Below are 19,510 nucleotides of genomic sequence, written 5' to 3'. Positions count from 1 at the left end.
TCCGTCCTTCTGGCTGGTTCAGGAGCTTGGAAACAAACCCCTTTTCCACCCAGCTTTAAAAGAAAGCTTCCAGAGGACTCCAGCTTTCTGGTTTCACCCCTATTTTTTATCCATTTACTTTGGATGTGGGCTCCTGACCCACAAAGGGCTGGGAGAACGACAGCCCAGCACACCGTGCCTGAGCAGAGAGCAGCACGTGGGCTGCTGGGGCTTTGCTCCGGGCTCTGCCCGTGCAGGGCTGTTCCCCTACAGCTGGCTCAGCAGCCAGCCAGCCTTGTTTAGCTTTACCATATAGTTTACTGTCAGATAAGAGAGCCTGTCAATGTTTATACAAACACATCCCTTTATTTGACAGGCTGTTTCTGTAACACTCCAGCACTTGTAAACAATGTATGGAAACATATGTGTAGGAATTAATCACTGCCTGAAAAATGGCCAGCATAGAGAATCTTTTTTTTCTTTTTTTTGGGTAGCACTGCTTCTCAGACCTTTTTGTCTTTTGCAACATATGGGCTCTGGCAGAACTGCCCCAGATTTCTCATTTTCACAGAGCAACTGCGATAGGTGCCCTAATGTCTTACTCCTTGCACTGCAGTACCAGAATTAATTTCCAGATGCTCTCACCTGCCTCGACTCTCCCCTAGCACACATCCCAGGTCCCCATCCATAACACAGCATGCTCCACAGCTCCTCACACCCTGAGGTGCCTGCTGCAGCCTGGACCTCAGGCGCCTGCTTGCAGGAGAGCACAGACTGAGGCCAGCATCTTGCCCCCTGCTTTCCGCATACCAGCATCCCTCACACCAGCGTCTTCTAATTATTCTTAGCATAATCTACTTACCAGGCACTGACCGCACTGCTTTCCTGTCACCAGGCGCTTACAATAGCAGTTTCCTGTCTCTGAATCACAAGGATTCCCTCCGGGATGGGTACCCAGAGGATTACATGCACAAGCTAGATGGGGAAATACAAATAAGCAGGTCAAAACACAGGGCTTCGGTTACCTTTTAGACAGCATCCCATTTAAATATTTATATTTAAGCTTCCTCTCATTTCCCAGGTCAGAGATTAATTGCATACTTTGCCCACCACCCATCCCAGTAAAACTTCCCTGGCTTAGAGGCTTAAAAACAAACACGGAGGGTTCTGCTATTTCCACCAGGATCAGCTGGGGGGCTGAGCTTTAGTGGAGGGTGGACTCCAGGCTGCAGCAAATCTCCAGGAATGTTTTTCCTTTCGCAAAACATGAAAGAAAGGAAGAGAAAAACCACCCCAGAAACCAAGCTCTCCCAGCACTAGCAGCTCCTCAAAGAGCTTTTGATCCCACAGAAAGGAACATATGTTTTTACTCACACTGACAGCCCGCTGGGTCATCAGCACTCAGACCATAGAAACCTTCTTTGCAGAGGTCACAACGCTCCCCTTCGACAAATAATTTACAACGGCACTGTCCAGCAATGAGGCCAGTAGAGAAATCGGTGTAGCGATCACATATGCCACCATTCTGGGAGCCAGCTGGGTCACAGTTGCAGGCTAAGAAGGAAGCATTGGGCACATTTTATTGACTGCTGCAGCGGAAAAGGCCAAGTCTCACACGGAATTATTTAAACTCGCCTGCTGTGTAGAGAGCAGGCACCGTTACCGCAAGGATTAGACATGACATGGGTTGAACATGTAGCGGCCAAACGCATTTCCAGATTTTTGAAGAGAAAACAAAACACAGCCAGGCTCACTCAAGACCTCCAAGATAAACACCTCCTCTCCGGGATCTTTGGGATGAAAAAAGGGTTGGAGAAGAGAGCAGGAGCTACGGTAAACCCTAAATCTTCCAGAGCAAGGCCTAGGGATGCTGGCCCAAGCACCACAACCACCCTACCCCAGGAGCAGGGCTGCACTTACGCTCGCAGACGTCCGGGTCCCGCAGGTCCCTCTCGGGGTGCTGGAAGTAGAAGGGCTTGCACTGCTCGCAGTTGCGTCCCACGGTGTTGTGCTGGCAGTCGTCACAAACCCCCCCGCTGGTGTTCCCCGTGGCCATGTACACGGCCATGTCGAAGTGGCACTGCGTGGAGTGGCCGTTGCAGTTGCACTCTGTGACAATGACAAAAAGCACTGCTTAGCCCCAGGGGAGATGCGAGCCTGCAGAAAAGGCAGGCCAAAGTCTACTGGAGAACATGCAGAACTTCACGGAGCGTCACAAATCCCACAACCCACTCACACAAAAAACACGTTAATGCTCTAAAAGCAAGGAATATCAGACAAAAAGCAAGAAATATCATCTGCAGTTTACCCAAACTCACTTTTGCATGCGTTAGTATTGCGGCCTTCGGCAGGTCGCCAGGGTAAGTCGTGGTAGAAATCCAAACACTGCTCACAGTTTAAGCCTTTGGTATTATGCCTGCACATGCAGTGCCCGTGGACCTGTCATTAAAAATATATATATACATAAATGAGAGGAATATAGTTGGTTTAAGAGGACGGGGAAACAAAAAAAGCTGATAAAAAAGTAGATAATCCAACCTGCAGCCAGTACATAATGGACATACTTTTGGAGACTTTAATGTGCATAACAAGACAAAGGGCCACAGGAGCATCCCTTGCCTGCCTAGGTAGGAATGTCCTCATGCAAACTTGTCCTTCTTTCCTTTCTGAAACAAATGCATGAAAAATGCTTTCTGACACTAACAAGAACAGCACAGTTCCACCTAAATAATTACAAAAGCATCTTAGAGCTAAGAATTAGCTGTTTGTTATCTGTTAATTAGACGTTAACACTCATCTAGTTAAATAAGCATGTCAATTCTAGCCCACTGTCACCCTGCCATCCTTCTGGAAGCCAAGAGCAGAGACCACCACAGTCTGGATGGGTTTTATCCATCAGCCCAACTTTGCCTTCAACACATAAGCACTGAACAGTGATTGTGTGACAGCCACTGCCCTTGATGCCGGGGATTACCAGCACCTGACCCACAGTTTCAGAGGCAAAGCTGGTCTTGCTGCTGGTCAGGTGGAGGAGACCTTGGGAGAAAGCTCGGAGCAATGGAGCGTACCTGCATCCTGCGGCCCCTGGGGCAACCCACACAACCTCCCCCTATGCTTCCGCACTTCCATGCAGTTAATAACTCACTCATTAACAGGGCTGCTCTTACCACTCTCAGGCAAAAATCATGGGCAAACCCACAAGCCAGAAGGGATGGGGCACTCACACAACAGCATGCAAGGCAGGCAGCAGGATTTTCCTCCAGAACTTCCTGTTGATGAGGGCTAAAACTATACAAATCTATAGCCCCCACTTCTCAGCAGATAAGGATTGATACAAATGCAGATTTTCTTTGATTCATCAAAGTGCTTCATCCTTTGAAGCCCCTACTTACTTCAATCTTAGGGCAACCAAGACAATACACACATCTCCAGCCCCATACAAATACCCTCCCTTTCTGCCTTCCTGCCTTTTAATTCCATCAGCTCTTTAACATAATTAGAAAAGGAATGCTAGAACTACTTTCACTGAATCTGAGCTCTCTGTACTTGATTAATGTCAATAATGGCAGAAAGGTTGACCGACAAAGAGCAGTTTTCAATGGTTTTCTTGTTTGAAAGTTGAGGGCAGAGGGCGACTCACATTTCTCCTATCACATCTCTTCACTTCATTGTTTTTAAATCACTTAAAAAAAATCAGGAACAGCTTTGGGGAGAAAAGTGAGCATATTCACCATTCCTTCCACCTCCTCGTCGAAGCCCTCCACCGGGGCACACTCGCTGGCGTGCCCGTAGCAGAAGCAGTTCCCGCGCACCACCATGTCGTAGATGGCGTAGTAGTACTTCTCCCTGATCTCCATCCGTGAGTCCAGGAGGTTATCTCCCAGCGTGTGCAGCTTGACAAACTTGATTCTCAGATTCGTGATCTTTAAGAGGTCTGCAGGGGACACCAGAAAAAAAAAACATGTTTTGGAGTTATTTACCAGATATTGTACTGAATGGGAGGAAGCCAGCAGTGACTTCCCAAACACGCTTCCTACGGGCAGATTAGATCAGGTTTAATTTCAGCACTTAATGTACTACACATCGTATCACTTCACATCCCTAACATCCAAAAATTGCATTAATTTACTACATGCTGATCACCGTGAAAGTTAGTTTAAGCTTAATTCAAAGTTCTAGTCTGTTTTACTGCAGGCACACACACACACAAGCACAAATATTAAATGCATGTACACCAGCACCACCGAGGAGACACTGATTCTTTCTACACTTTGGGTTTAAAGTATAAAATGGGGGTGATATTAAGGAACTGCTGACAAATGGACCAGAAGCTTTAAAAGTTATGAGCCTTTTGGACCGAAATCTTAGTTGGCAACAAGACACAAACATATTCTTCTTTTTCACACACCCAACTTGCCCAGATTTAATTAGTCGTATTCTGTTAAAAGAGGCAACACTTCATCAGTGACCAAACACAAAGGAGTTCTCAAGGGATAATCTGCGTAAAGGCAATAATGTGGTAATTAATTCAATCTACACGTCCACTTGGATATTATGCATATTTTCTTATGAACTCGAAACAAGGCTTGAAAAAGCACTTCAAACCAATGAAAGCAGACCCTCTCTCCTTTAAAACTTTGTATAAAAAAAGATTCAAGCAATATAGCAACTAGCAGACACTCTTTTTCTTCAGATTTTTTTCACTTCAGATTTACTTGCCCGCTACAGGCATTTTTGGTTTATGACCACGTCTGCATGGACCAGCCATTCACTGCTACCAAGGCCAGTCATCCAGAAGCTGTGATTTACATGTTCTGAAATCTAAAACATAAAACACAACCCTGTTGATTTTAACATCACTTTGCATTTCTAGATAAGTACATTTGTAGTTCTGTTTCTCTGCTTTCTGAGAACCCTGCAATGACGTGATCATGTCCAAGGTTTCTCTCAGCAACTGCATGAATTTTGGGGAGGAGGTTCTTTAGCAAAAATATTTCCCTCAACAAATAAGAAAAGGACCAACTACAATGATGTGCATAAGAACAATCACTTGAATTGACACCAGTGATTGTTATTTCCCAGTAGATCACTGTCTGAGTCAGGAAAAGAAGCTATAGCAGAAATGTATTCACACAACTTCAAAATTATTACCAAGGCAAACGCATGACCTTATTTGTGGCTTATTTTTTTTAAAATAGCAAATAACTAAGAACAGAAACCCTTTCAAATAAGCCTGGAAGATAACTGCATACATACTTTGAATCCTTGGACTGTACGGATCTTCAATTCTAAAAGCAGGATCTAAAACACGATATATTACCTGGAGGAAAGACAGAACAACAGAAGATTCAGAGAATCAGGATTTGTATGGAAAAAGCCTACACAATCAGCATATTGAAAAAAACCCTCTGACCTCTCCCTCAGTTGAAGGTTCAATGTCGGAGTACCGGGAATCACAAATGATATCATCCACTTTCTTCATGGGTCCAGTTGAAATCCCAGGAAACGAGCTCTCACAGTCATATGCAAAATACCTATATACTTGCCATGTTTTTCCAAAATCAGATGATCTTTCTATCAACATTGCGGCAGGACGGAATGTCTAGTGATGGGAAAACCAAAGGAGATTGTACTTGGTTAATAGTTGTTTGCATTTACACTGAACATTTTTAAGTATGAGCTATCCACACATCTGGATTTTAATCTCTTCTCTCTCTGCAGTGATTATTTCCAATATTTACTTTTTTTTTTTTTTTTCTACCAGCCTTTACTGCTGGTATTTTACATTCTGCTCAGAGGCAGACCTTCAAAATAACACACATCAAACCACAGACCAGACAGCATTCAGCAATCAAGCACCCAAACTTGCAAGTTTCTCAGATTCCAAATCCTTTCTCAAAACTGGAGATTAAAGCAGGGCTCTGGGGAGACAAAGGGATTTTTTCCACTGCTTGTGGAAAGCAGCACAGCCTTCTTCCTTGCCATACCTCTTCAACTGATCTTCCACAGAGACATACCGGGTCTCACCTCCTGTCCCCTGAGCAGGGATCTCCTTAAGGAACCCGAGGTGTTGAGCTTCATTCACTCGTACTGTACCCAGCTTCCCCTGAGTCCCAAAACCCTACTCTACCTTCCTTCTTCCCTGCATGTATTCCACTCCAGAACAATTAGCTAATGAGATTTTTTTAAAAAGATTTTGAATCCCTTTGATCCCCAAACCTTGTGGCAACAGTAATGTTTCCATCAACCGCATTCCAAAACACAGACACTAACGTAGTACCTGGCTTGCAGCAAGAAGTGCCAGCAGCCCCTTCATCAACCAGATGGATTCAGACAAGGTGCTCAAGGAGCCAAGCATAAAAAACATTTCAGTCACAGCTGGAAATAAGTCCTTTTTTCCTGCTTCCTGGCTGAAAACACCACCCGCCTTACAGACTGGTATCTCACCCGACAGAAAATGCACACCAGGGTAAGGCAGCTCGAGCAGCTATCCCACAAAGCCAGCAAATAATCCCTAAAACCATCTTTTTCCCCTGCAGCCTTCCTCCTGACCAAGCTCCTGATGAGCCCAGAGGCACCGGTACCTGGTGAGGGTACCTCACTGCTGGGGCCCCGCAGAGGGGACCCGAGGTGACCACCTTCCACCTCGGACACCACCTCAAGGCAAGGGAAGAAACCCAATCCGATGCCTCAAGGCAAAGGAGCTGGCTCTCCTGGAAAGCTGACGGGTATAAATTAAGAGATTAATTTGTTTACATACAAAGAGATTTAGCCCTGCGGGCCCTGAAACCTCAGCTGAAGGCTGCCTGTGATTTAGGATGTACAGGACACAATCTGCCATTCCAAGACATCTGTTTGGAAGGAAACAAAGACACTTTGTGTACAGATGTTTCTTCTTCCTGAAGACCTTTACATTTGCCAAATGAAAACTGATAGCATGGCCAATTTTATTTTTTTTTTTAAATAAAAACCCTTGCTACTATATGACTTAGGTAATGATCTTCTAGCAACACAATCACTGCAGAGAGGCAAACGGCAAGGATTTTGTGTGACTCCTTCTGCGGCCCCACACTTGAAGTTTAAACACAACTCAAGTCACAAGTCACTCCTGCATGACTTCAGGAGTTAATGGCTGACAGATCTAAAAATCAGGCTAAACAGCTCAAACAGAGCCCCTGTCCCAAACATCACCTGGATGCAAAGGACTCTCGCTTCCTTGTGTTTTAGGGGACTTGCGGGGCTCTGTGCAGGGCCCCTAGTGAGGGTGTGGGTAAGGCTGTGGTGTCCTTACCTTGAAGGTCATGATGAGATGAGTGAAATGAAACTCGGCCTCCAGGTTCAGCTGGATAGTCACATTTTCCAGACCTGCAGGGGCAGAGCAAAGGAACTGCAACAATCAAGGACACCACCAGCCTCTGCAGCAACATTTTGCTGAGGCCCTGTGCTCTGGTGGCACAGGGCCTCTTCCCTTTGCCATCTGGATCTGATGTCAAAAAAGGGATTTAGTGCTTTAGTAAGGTACAAGGAGACAGAAAGGGGCTGCTGAGGACCGTATTGCACAGGGAGTGCCATGCACCACCTGCAGAGACACCCTGCAGCTAAAACCGAAGCGTGAGCCTGCACTGTTGTGATCTCAGAGCGTGTAACATTGCCAGATGTAGGATGAAGACAAGGACTGCTACAGGCTGCATCCTGGCACCAAGGTGCTCGGTGGCTGGTACGGGCGAGGATGCTGAGCCCAGCCCCATGCTGTCCTCACACAACACAGCCCATGGGGGCTGCAACCCAGCCCTGGCACCCCAAATCTCACCAACTGCTGGTAGGGACTGTTCCCCATCTTTTTTCTCTCACTCTGGATTCTCCTGTTAATCCAGATGCAGGAACTGTTTCTTTATAACCTGTTTTTTGGAGTACCCCTAAGCCAGCTATCCCAGCCCTGCCCTGCCCCCGCAGGAAACCACGACAAGTGAAAGGTTTTCCCAGCTGTGCTGCACAACTACCTACAGTCAAAGACTGTGCAGAAAGGAAGCAAAACAGAAATATTACTTTGCCATGTGAAAAGACCTCTCAGAACAGCTGGATACTAATTATGCTGAAGTTAGAAACAAAACAAAAATCCAGTGAGATTTGCAGAGAGGAGGAAGGCTAAGAAATGACAAGCACAAACTGATAAAACACTTAAATTTTCAACTAGCTGTGACTTCATGTAGAGTGTGCAGTGATGGTCCCTTCTGCTGTGTGCCTGAGTGGAAGAAAACATGAATTGGACAGAAAGAATCATTTGTTTTTCACTCTTGAAGGACATTTTCATGACCTTATGCGCTAAGAACTTTTCTGTCCGAGTGCTGCCAAGCTTGTTGCAAAAAACATGAATTATTTGGAACGCTACAAGAGAGCCACTAGAGATGAGCAGCTCGCCAGTCTGATCTACATTGTTAAAAAGAAATGGTTAAAAAGGATTTAGAGAAAAAGGATTTAGAGAAAATCTTTCTTTACTGGACAACAGAAATGTTACAAGTATTACCATGTTATTTTAACGTAGAGTCGGATAGTTCCTGCCACTGCTTTTGCAGAAATCCCATCCTGTCCATCTGGCTTTAAGGCTTTAGGGCAGGATGAAAATCTAGATGCCTCGCTTTGTGTAGGGAAGCCCGCCAAAAGCAAAACCATAAAAGCAAAAAAAGGGCAGAGGAAGGGTGAAAAATAAAATAAAGGGCCACCAAACGGACACGCAATATATTGTGAAAAAAAAAATAAAAATTGCTGGCTCATTTCTGGAGTTCATTTTACCGTTTGGCACGCGAGTACAGGAATGTAGGGTGCCTGGGGAAGGGAAAGCAGGAAGGTGGAGGTCTGAGGGCAGGACCACGGCCCTGCAGCCCCCAGCCCACCTCCTTCCCCCGGTTCCCCCAGCAGCGTGGGGAAGCCCTGCGGCGCCTCCTGGCTTGGCAGCGCTGCCCTGGGATGCTCGCCGCTGGCAGGCTGCGCCGCTGCCTCTGCCCAAACATGAGGCAGATCTGGAGCCGGGGTGGGAAACTTCTCTTTTTAGGAAAGGATTCTCACAGAGCAGCAGGAGAGAGCTCTTTCCAGCACTCCTGGAGGGTTCGCGGGGCTTCGTTACGGGCACACAAAAGCAGCCAGCTTTACTCAGCCCACTGCTACCAGCACGATCCCTCCCACAGCAGCAATTACCAGCCCTGAGCTAACAGCAGACGCAGAGGTACCCGCAGACAAAAGAAGGGAAAGCAACTCCCAGCCCAGGGAATGTCTCCCCACCAAGCTGCATACCGTTTTCTGACTGCCACCAGAGCTTCAGGCGATTGGGAGCAAACGTGGTGACCACATTTTCGATGCGGTGGCTGTTGGGATTGAGGGTGTCGTGGAAGGGATCCTCTGAGTCGCATGTGAAACATTTTTTGTCCTCCTGAAACAACAAGATAACTGGCATTACCAATTTTATCCACGGGGCAGTAGTTGTTTCCTGCAGATAAGAGTATTTTCCATCCATATCACATTCCTCTGAATTTTGCCTGCAGGAGGCATCGAAGGTGTGGTGTTGGCTTTGTTTTTTTTTAATTGATAAGTGTATTTACCTTTTCGCATTAATGCAAATTGCCCGGTGGAAGCTATGCCAGGAATTCCATACACTGTGTTTCCGTGAGAGCACGCTGCGGGTTCAGGAAATCCCTGCCTGCATGCCGATTCCCCAGCAGAGCTCACAACCGGCGGCAGCATCTCCAGACAATCCCTGAACTGAAATGTACGCACGCAAAACTGCACCTTCAAAAACCTGAGTGATGTAACCCTGCTTTTAGGAGCTGGCTTTGAGATGTAACTTCTCCACTGTAGGGACATCTCCAGGCAGGCTCAGTGCTCGTGTAGCCCATGGGTGATTTAGTGACTGGCTCTTTTTCCTGTGGGGTTAGCTCTATGCTGAATCCAGCTCTTCAGGCTCCTACCTACACCGCATCCAGGCACCTTCAACCATGTTTGCAATCTGAAGCTATGCACGCAACCCCAGCCTGCACACCCCACAAGACAGCTGGGCACAAGCCTGGCACGTGTTTTTTTGGGAAAATGGACAAGCGTTTCTTCACCAAAAGGACAAAAACCCACCGTGACTAGTGCTATGTACACTATTTTTACACAGTGCTGCCTAAACCATGCAAAGCTTGCAAGGTAAGACTCAAGCTGAACCGAAAGGGAGGGTTTCTGCCCCAAATAACCCAGGTGTGGCAGTGCAGGGGGGACAGAGGGGCTCCTAACACGGCAGGGGCTCTCAGCCCCAGCACGGCAGCAGCTGAGTGCTGCAGGCTCCATCCCTGCAGCGTGGCTGGGGAGACGAACGCGTGGTGCTTTGCCAGCCAGGAACACGTGAGCTGGCAGGTCTGTGCCATGCGGATTTACTATTTCATTGAGTCCTGCGGGGCTGGGAAGGCACCCGTCCCCTCCCGTCCCCTCCTGTCCCATCCCGCAGCCTCAGCCCCCTGCAGCCACTCGTCCTTCTCCCACCAAATCACTGCCCAACACCGAAAGGTCCCGTCCTGCAAAGTGCTCGGCCCCGTGTGGTTACGGGGCACCTTCCTGCACCCACAGCCTGGCAGATTTCCCCAGTACCACTCACAGTACGGAAATATCAGGCAACCACTGAAACGGGGCTGTGAGATCGGGAACGAGGGCACGTTAAAACCATCTGAGGCAGCGCGTTTTAACATAAACCACCTGGGAACTTCAGCGTTTTCTGGGACAATAAAACTAACAAGGCGCCTTTGTTACTTCTTTGGAGGAGAGATGCAAAGAAAGCAACCCCAAAATGCTGAAAATGTTGCAGCAAGGCTACCCGCTGTGTTAAACCCAGAATTACCCCCGGCAGACAGGGCAGCGTGGTAAAACCGTGTGGCGGGGAGATTTGTAACCTCAGGGCACAAACGGGAGGCGTTTTCCTTCCCGGTGTCAGGATCCGTCCCCATTGTCTCGGCAGCCACTTCAGCCTGGGGCAATTCCCTCACTTTCCACCTAACCCAGCGGAGATCCCGCTCCCGTCCCCTACCCCTGCTGTCTCAGGGACCTTCAATACTCCCTTATAGCCGTCTCTTAAATCCTAAAAACCTCTCTGCCTTCCACCAGCCGAGCCGATCTGCCTGCTTTCACCCGGAGACCATCCAGATGTAATTATATTATGAGGACGGCCGCCAAGCCATTACAACCGGCTCCTACACACCACTTGCCGTCAGGAAGCTGTCTAGACGGCTCCGCGTTAAGGCTGCAAAAACCCCCCGAGCATTAATTGAACCTACCCCGAGTGTTAATCGGACTTACACCCAGTGTTAATTAAACTTACACCGAGTGTTAAGTGGGCGTACCCCGGGGTTTCTTCCCCGTTAAGCCCCGGGGGGGCTCCCCCAAACCCGTCCCCGTCCCCGCCGCGTCCCCCTCCCCGTCGGGGCTCGGGGAGCTCCGGGGGTCGCTCGGTGCCACCGGCCGGTCCCCGGGCACCCCCCTCGCCGTCAGGGGGCTCACCTGGAGGTGGCTGACGATGCAGTAGGGCTCGGGCTGCCGGAGGCCACACGTGGAGGAGGCGGAGAGGCGGGCGGCGCGGCCGATGAGGAGGTCGCCGGTGGCCGGGTAGCAGCTGCCCTCGGCGCAGCCGGAGCTGTACTCGGGCTCCTGAGCCGCCGCCACCCACAGCGCTGCGGGGCCGGGGGGTGGGAGACAGGGGGAGAAGGGAGAGAAGAAGAAGAAGAAGGGGGGACACGCGGTGAAGCCGAGCCCGCAGCCCCCTGCCCCGACGGCGGTGGGAGCGGGGCCGGGCGGTGGTTACCGAGGTAGAGCGGGAGGAGCCGCATGGCGAGCACCGACGGCACGGGACGGGTCGGGTCGGGACGGGACGGGATGGGACAGGAGGGGACGGGACGGGACGGGACCGGACCCCCGCTCCGGAAGCTTCCCCCGCCGCCACCGGGCTCCACGCAGGCGCCGCGGCTCCCCGGGAGCGGCTCCGAGCCGCCGGGCGGCCCCCCCCGGCCCTCCCCCTCGTCCCCTCCCCGCCGAGCTCCCGGCCCGGCCCCTTCCCTTCCCCTCTCGCCGCTGCTGCCAGGGCTGCGGGGAAAGGGGAAGCCCGGGGGGAGCGCTTAGGGCGAGGGGGACCCCCCCCAGAACCCTCCCCAGGACCCCCCGATGGAGCGGGCACCACCGACGGGGCCAGCGGGACGGGCTTGATGTGGGGCAGCGCTGTGGGGTTGGGGGTGCTCGGCCCCGTTCTGCCTCCACGCCGGGGTCCCCAGCCCTTCAGGGGGTGCTGGGGGGGCTCAGCACCCCGTAAGGGTGGATGAAGGGGGCCACCCTGCGTGGCGAGGTGAAGGGCCACAGGCACCGCGTGCGGCGCTCGATGGCCACCAAGCAGCCCAAGGGGCCACCAGCCCGTTTGCCATTAGGTCGAGGCACCACTGCGGTGCTGGGATGGAGATGTTGGGGCGAACCAAACCGTTTGGTGTTTCAGTGGGGTTTTGTCTGCCTGTGTTTGCCCTCCTGATGCTCTGAGATAAATGGAGAAACCAGCGTGGAGGTGGGAAACGGAGGGCTCCAGAGCGCAGCCCTGGCTCAGCACACGCCGAAATGGGCGCCCGAGTCGGTCTGCGTGAGTTTTGTAGCCCACACGTAGCACGTGAGCTGGTGTGTAAACCTTCATCAGGCACCGGGGTGCCTCGGGAACACTTTGCCCTCGCTGTTTGCGGTCCCTGAATGGAACCACGCGGCGGGCTGTGTGTGCCACAAAACCCTGCCGCTGGGTAAATATGCTCGCCCTCGTTTTACAGATGGGTAAGCAGAAACAGAGAGATAGTGAGCGACTTGCCCTAAAGGTTAAACACCACGTCCGAAACATAACCCAGGCCCTTCGACTGAAGAAGCAGTGGCTGAGTTTCATTAAAGATGCCCAGGAAATTAAACCATTCTAGCTGCCCGGGCAGGTATTGTTATTCTAAACCTCTTTTGCAATGTGGTCTTTTGGATTCACAAAACTCACAGAATTTCACAATCCTGTCATGTAACTCACAGCTTGGCTTTGCATTTAGGTGTCAATACAACAAATATGTTTGTCTTACTCAGAAGAAATGTTTTACTTTTCTGTGGTTGGCGAGCTGCACCAGTAAACAGCAGAAAGGCAGCGGTGCTCCGCAGCATCCTCCCTGTGCCACAGCAGCGTGTTTCACTTCCACTGGCTTCTTTTCTGTCCCATATTTTTTCATTTTATTTTTATTTTTTTATTGAAATATTCTCCTCCTTATTCTCTTTCTTAGCCTTGCAGAAGTGCTGTCCTTCCCTGAATCTAAATGGGCTCAGCTGGCTCTTTGGAGCACTTCATGCTGTGGTCGGGCTGCTGGCATTGCTGGTGTTGTGCTTCTGTGTGGCTGCAAGTTTCCTCCAAGAACCAAAGTTTGGAGCTGTCTCTGACCTCAGTGGGACCCAATTTACTACCTGTTCTCTTGTACCACCACAGTGGCTGAGTGCTCAGCAAACAGAGCTGGTGAAATATTTGATTAAATGTCTCTGATAGTATGTGGTATTGGTTAAATGTTGTTTGTATTGTGCTTAATATCATTGAAGTCAAAATGCTGTGTAAGACGATCCCTTTTTCATTATTATTTTTTTCAATAAACAGTTTTTGGAAGCCACTTCTATCCACAAGAAAGGGAACTGGGAGGGAGAACTACAAACAAGTGGTTTTGATCCAGATCAAGCATTTTCACACAGATTGACTTTTCAAAAACACCTTAAAAGGTTTTGTGCCACTTCCAGCGGGGAATGCTACACAGTTTTAGACCTCAGAAGTTGCCACAAATGGACCTGGTGGCCTGTGGCAACCTGTCCTGCTTGGTTGGTGTGCTCTGAGCACACAACTGGGACTCCATGCAGGCTTTTTTCTTTCCATTCCTGCTTTTCTCCCAGCAATTTCTGTTCCTCCCACGGATACCTTTCCTCTCCAGGCCTGTTTTACTGCCTTGTGTTCAAGGACATTTCATCCTGGCAGCCGTGTGGCAACCACCTCACTGAGCAGCCCAGCCAGCAGTGGCATTTTAGGAGGAAATTCGTCAGCTTTCTGCTTGTGAATTCAGGTTTTTGAAGCCATGAATGAAGCACTTTTGTTTTATACACAATTGAAATTTTAATGTGAGAGCTCCAGCTTGCCTTGCTCAGGTGCAGTGTGGCAGCCACACAAACCTGCAGGAAATCCAGGCTCCTTCCCTGGCATTACCTAGAGACCTTCACGTGAGCAGCTAGCTGAGCTGTGCCCTCTGGCTGGTGGAGGTGCTCCCTTTAATTATGGCAAAGTCAATCTGTCATATGCTCGTCTGATTACAGCCTGGGGACTTGCAGAGAAACCTTGCACCTCACAGGTGATTTTTTTAAAGTGCTAAAACTCAGGAAAAAGAAAGGTAAAGCACAAATTCTGCGCACACCTGCATCCAGGTGCAGTTGCTAGATTGTATCAAGGTTTTAATTTGGCCCAACCATTTTCACAGGAGGAGCTGCTACACGGGTAGTGCACGTGGCAAGCACGCACTGCTTGGAGCTCCAGGAACATCCCTGAGATCTGCTCCCAGCTGAGCCCCCCACCACGTGCAGGTGCTGCTTTGGCTCTCCTAACTGTGGAGGTTTTATCTCTTGATGGATCAACACGAGGTTGCCCTCAGGTAAGGCTTGTTCTGAACGTGCTGCTGGCACAGGGCTGCCTCTGGGCTCTCTGGGGCTGGTGTCAGGCAGTCCAGAAGGGGACAAGGTGACTCATTTTTATGAGGAAGAGCCAGCATTACTCTGCAGGGCAGGATTTCGAAATGGAGGTTTTCCTCCGCCCGGTCTTTTTAAAACCCCAGCCCTCCTGTAGTGTTTACCTATCCCCAGCCTCATTGTTATATGAAACACAAGTTCTAAACTAAAATTTAGGACAAATCCTGTGGTGTTGTGTGTGGCTAGAAGACACAGCGGTGTGAACCCTGACTCCTGTGCAGCACCGTGTGGGGGCTGCATTGATGAAAATCGTGGGCAGCCCCTCACTGAACACACACACAAAAAAAAAGAGGTATGGCAGGAGGAGAAGCGAGGTTGGAGCTGATTTCAGTATTGAGCATCTGTGCACTGCCATCCAGTGGGCACTGGGGACTTTGCTCCCTGTCACACATCTCTTCAGGTGGCCCAGCACTGAGGAGTGGTTTTGGCGAATATTTGGGGACCCCCTCATGGTCAGGGGTTGCTGGAGGTCCCTGATCTGCCTCAGCAAGGCGATGGGGATCGGGGAGAGGTGGTACCATGGGGGAGATGCTGGCTGTCAGCAGGGATGGCTGCAGAAGCCCATCATAAGTGGTGCTTAGGGGCATGTTTTAGTGGGTGACATTGGTGGTAGGGGGTGGTTGGGCCAGATGATCTTGGAGGGCTTTCCAACCTCAGTGAATCTGTGATCCTATGATCTGTGTGGCCCCATCACCGTCCTCGTGCAGCCCCAGGCTGTTGTGGGGTTCAGCAGTGAGACTGAGGGTGTTGGGAGGCTCTTTGAGAAACTTATCTGGAGGTCTCTTAGAAATCCCCCTTTTGGATTCCCACCCCAGGCAATGAGAAGTCCCAGGCTGTGGGCAGCAGTGTGGTTTTGAGACCCCTCCAGGACAGCATCCTGATTACTTCATCAGGTGTTTTATTAAAAGGTATTTCCTCTTCCCATATATACCCAACCAGGTTAAAAAAAAAACAAGAGAAAGTTACATTATTCCCTGTGCCAAAATACTGCATACACCTTCAGATTTATGTACAGACGATGGCCACCCCGTGCTCAGGAGGTGACTCAGTTGCACTTTACCTCATGGTCTGCTCAGCCCTTAGCTTTTGCATGTTGCATACTTGCTTTCCTGCTCTGTAATTTCATTTGTGATGGCTATCACTTGCTCCTCGAGTTGTCTGAGTTGCTCTGCCTTGTCTTGCTTGGTTTGATTCAGGTCCTGAAGCTTCTTCTCCAAATCTGTAAGAGCAAAGTGACATGCAGTGATACACATATTTATTGTGTAAGTAAAATCCAGGGATTAACTGTGCTCCTTTTCCCAGCAGTTCTGGAGGCAACAAGCCCATTGCAAATGGGGAATGTTATATATGCAACTGGAGGGAAAAGCCTGGCTTCTGGACAGCAAGAGAAACAGGACAGCCTTAAAACAGCTTTTTCTCAGCACGTGCTTTTGTCCATCAGCTAGGATGGGGCAGGACACGGAGCTCTAAAAGCAGTTGTTTAAATGGAAACACTGAGAGGAACAGCATGTCCGTCCATGTGTGTAAAGCCTAGAAAAATTGGATGTAATGGCCTTAGGTCATCCTCCTTTACTGTTTTTTTGCTGGTCCCTGTGAAGCTACACCGATGCGAATATATTGTTAGTGAGTCAACAACACATTATTCACTGCCCGTTTCCAATTCATCTATCACCTGGGTGTTTGGAGAGACTGGAGTGCTTTTAATGCTTCTTCTCAAAGTATCTGCTCAAAATATTTATTCAGCTCCTGCCCTGAAGGATTTGCTCCCAGGGTGCAATTTCTGCTTCAGTTCTGCTGATGTTATGTGGAGGTTTTGGATGTTGAGCAGCATCCTATGCTGAAGGATTCCCAGTGGAGTTGCCCAGACCTTCACTACAAGCAGAAATAGCTCCCCCCTGTGCAATTACATGAGCCATACTGGAAGTTTGCCTTCCTGCAGGTCTCAGACCCTCACCCACCAGAAGGGGCAGGGTGCTAATAGGCCAGATCCTGACACATGCTGGCCCCTCAGTGTTAGCCACAGATGACCCCCTGACCTAAAATCAAAACTTTTTCAATGTTTTCCTTCTCAGGCAAAGCTGGACGGACAAAGTTACCTGTCTGTGCAGATGTGATCAAATCAAGGAATTGAGGTCAGGGGAGTTAAACTGACACCCAAGATGCAGAGATTTGGTCTGCACATGCATGTGTGCCTTCTCCCTTTGGATGGAAAGACAGCTCCATGCAGCTCTCTGTAATATAAGTCATCACTCCGGTCGTGTAAGAAAAGGCAGAATGCAGAGGAAGGATTGAAGGCCCAAATGCCCAAAGCAAGGACATAAATCAAAGCTCCCAGCTAAAGCTGCAGCTAAGTTTTTCAGAGCCCATCTGAGATCCTGGGACAGGTGGCACAGATTTTGTGCTTGTCCTAGTTTTTCACTCTCTGAGTCAAATCACTGCAAGTCCCTCTGTGCACACCTCTTGACCTCTGCTTATAGCAACCAATGTATGTCAGAAAATGTACATAAGCCAAAGCAAATCAACTACTTGGAAACTGAGAAGCTTCAAGCATGGATTTTCACTAGCTAAATTGCTTTAAACGCAATTTCAGGTGAATCTAGTCTGCTGGTATCTCAGAATGGCTTTCAGTTAAAGTTCCACAATTTCTACTGCTCACTATGAAAGGGAGAACACCACCTGTTACTCTTCTAATTTTTTTTTCAATCTCTTCAGCCAGTTTTTCCGCTTCTTCTTTCAGCTGCTTCACTTTCGCTAGAGTTGCTTTAGGAGGCCCTTTGTCTTTCAGCCTGTCTTGAAGAATGGTGTACTTCCTTTTAATGGCAGCAAATTCCTGTAACAAAAAAAAAACATTTATTGGTTTAGAAGCAGCACCTCATAATTAACCTGGCATACCCAAGGTGATTTTTAGACAGTTTTGGTATATGAATATCCTGTTTGAACCAAACTTAATATCTCTTAAATTTAAAGAAAAAAAAAAAAAAAGAAATCCATAATAAGTATACATTGAACAGTGCTTTGCAAAACCAGGTATAATTTGATTAAACACACTGCCAGTGGAGCAATCTAGAGTGTCAATGGAGGGTGAGGATGTAAAGAAAATACAGTGTAAGATTTTTAAAACTTATGCTGTTACTACTTCTTTTGATAGGCCTTTTCTGTAGATTTCTTTTATTTTCCATGAAGCTTGAATCAAACGGAATGAATTACCTGTAGCATCGATTTTTTAAACAATTTTGGGTGTAGGAATATTTACTGGCTATCTCCATTCCATGCTGATTTAGGGTGCCTTGGAGGCTGCAGTTTAGATTTCTACTGCGTTTCTTATAACCTGGCCACGTAGTTGTGTTCTCCCTTCAGAGCTGTGGGTACCTGGTTCTGAAATGCTGGTTCACACAGCATTTTAGTAAATTTTCAGCTGCCTCAAAAACTGGAGCTATGGAGCAGCAGCCAGCCACAACCTCCACATAACTCCCACCACAATTTTCCCTGAAGGAGATCAGCACAAGATGAATGGCCAGACTGCTTCCATCGCTCACATATTTTAATATTTGGTTTTGTGATTTGCTCTGTTGTGTTTACTGGTGCCCATGGTGACTACGAGTCTTATACACAGAGCGAGGAAGAATGTCACAGAGTAGCTAGAGAAATGTGTTTTCTTTCATTCAAGCAAACAGAAGTTTGGAGAACCTCTAGAAACCTTAAAGCAATAAGGAAATTAGACTTAACCTGGGGGATTGCACACTGTGTGGCATAAGGACAGCTTAGAGTTTTGAGGAGAGCAAGGTAGCACAATTACAATTCTGAATCAAAATTACTATCAAACATGTACGCAACCTTTTTTTCCTTTAATCTGTGACAGAATGGCTTACGTTGTCAATTTTCTGAGCTCGCTTGAATGCTGCTTCTGCCCCTGCTCTTGCACTCATAGCTTGATTCCTGTTCATCAGCATTTTCATCCGCAACGTGGCAATTCCATCTTCCACTTTGGACTGCTTTGCTGAAAAGTCATTGAGTTCATCGCCTGTCTTGTCCAGTTGGTTCTCAGCCTAGAACAGAAGGAGGCTTGGTAATGAAGGAGGTGAACGACAACTGATAAACAAGAGGAGACCCTTATACGTTGTGGTACTGAAATTGTATCTGAGACACATTCTGGTTTTATTTATTTTTACATATACGTTGAGGAAAATTTGAGATGAACCATCTTTTTCTAAGATGTGTGTTGCAAATAAATTAAAAGATTTAAAGCAAGATACCTGTGAGATTTGTGTTCTGATTCCTTTTATTTCTTCATTCAACTTTATGAAGGTGTTTTTGGAGCGTCCTTGGGAGCTCACAGCATTTTTTAGTTTCTCATTAATTTCACGCACAGGTGGAAGAGCTTTAGCTGCTTTGCTGAAAAAGGAAAAATAAAAGTGTGTGTAGTATTGTGGTGTGGAGAGGAGGCAAAGCAAGAACATGTTGCAAATGCACCCATGCTCACGGGCAGAAATGTTCCTTCAAGTCCACCAGCAGCTATTAAAAGTGTGATTTGTTAGCTGGCAAAGCACAACGCCAGTAAAGGGCCTTGTGTGGGAGTGCAGTGCTGGTAAGGAAAGCTCATTTATGAGGTGAACATATTTCCTCCCTCCCCAGTTCTGGCTCTTCTTCCTCACCCATATTTAAGCCTCCCAGTGAACCAGGTGTAATGACCCACATGGAAGTGTAGCTGCCTCGGTCCTTTGCATTCAGCAGGCAGGACCAGGAG

At 48.4% G+C, this 19,510-nt stretch overlaps 2 protein-coding genes across 2 annotated transcripts in view; both read right to left on the bottom strand.

Moving 5' to 3' along the window:
• Positions 1-11,932, bottom strand: part of LAMB1 (laminin subunit beta 1) — a 40,840-nt gene extending 28,908 nt beyond the window's left edge. Inside the window, exons 1-11 of the mRNA XM_084284788.1 lie at positions 11,801-11,932; positions 11,500-11,669; positions 9,268-9,403; positions 7,271-7,344; positions 5,393-5,581; positions 5,236-5,299; positions 3,711-3,913; positions 2,298-2,418; positions 1,900-2,088; positions 1,354-1,533; positions 842-954 (exon numbers count right to left, since the gene is read on the bottom strand). Coding sequence (XP_084140914.1) covers positions 842-954; positions 1,354-1,533; positions 1,900-2,088; positions 2,298-2,418; positions 3,711-3,913; positions 5,236-5,299; positions 5,393-5,581; positions 7,271-7,344; positions 9,268-9,403; positions 11,500-11,669; positions 11,801-11,825 — 1,464 coding nt within the window. The 5' untranslated portion in view covers positions 11,826-11,932. The remainder of the gene's footprint in view (positions 1-841; positions 955-1,353; positions 1,534-1,899; positions 2,089-2,297; positions 2,419-3,710; positions 3,914-5,235; positions 5,300-5,392; positions 5,582-7,270; positions 7,345-9,267; positions 9,404-11,499; positions 11,670-11,800) is intronic.
• Positions 11,933-15,845: 3,913 nt separating this feature from the next.
• LAMB4 (laminin subunit beta 4) overlaps positions 15,846-19,510 on the bottom strand; it is a gene marked incomplete at both ends in the record, with an annotated part of 43,366 nt that continues 39,701 nt past the window's right edge. Inside the window, 4 exons of the mRNA XM_084284804.1 lie at positions 15,846-15,985; positions 17,443-17,596; positions 18,636-18,812; positions 19,020-19,158. Of these exons, the coding sequence (XP_084140930.1) occupies positions 15,846-15,985; positions 17,443-17,596; positions 18,636-18,812; positions 19,020-19,158 (610 nt within the window). The remainder of the gene's footprint in view (positions 15,986-17,442; positions 17,597-18,635; positions 18,813-19,019; positions 19,159-19,510) is intronic.

The sequence above is a fragment of the Netta rufina genome, assembly GCF_964035555.1.
Source record: "Netta rufina genome assembly, chromosome: 1".
NCBI lineage: Eukaryota > Metazoa > Chordata > Aves > Anseriformes > Anatidae > Netta > Netta rufina.
The sequence above is the reverse complement of the archived record's forward strand: the minus strand, read 5'-3'. Positions and strand labels throughout refer to the sequence as shown.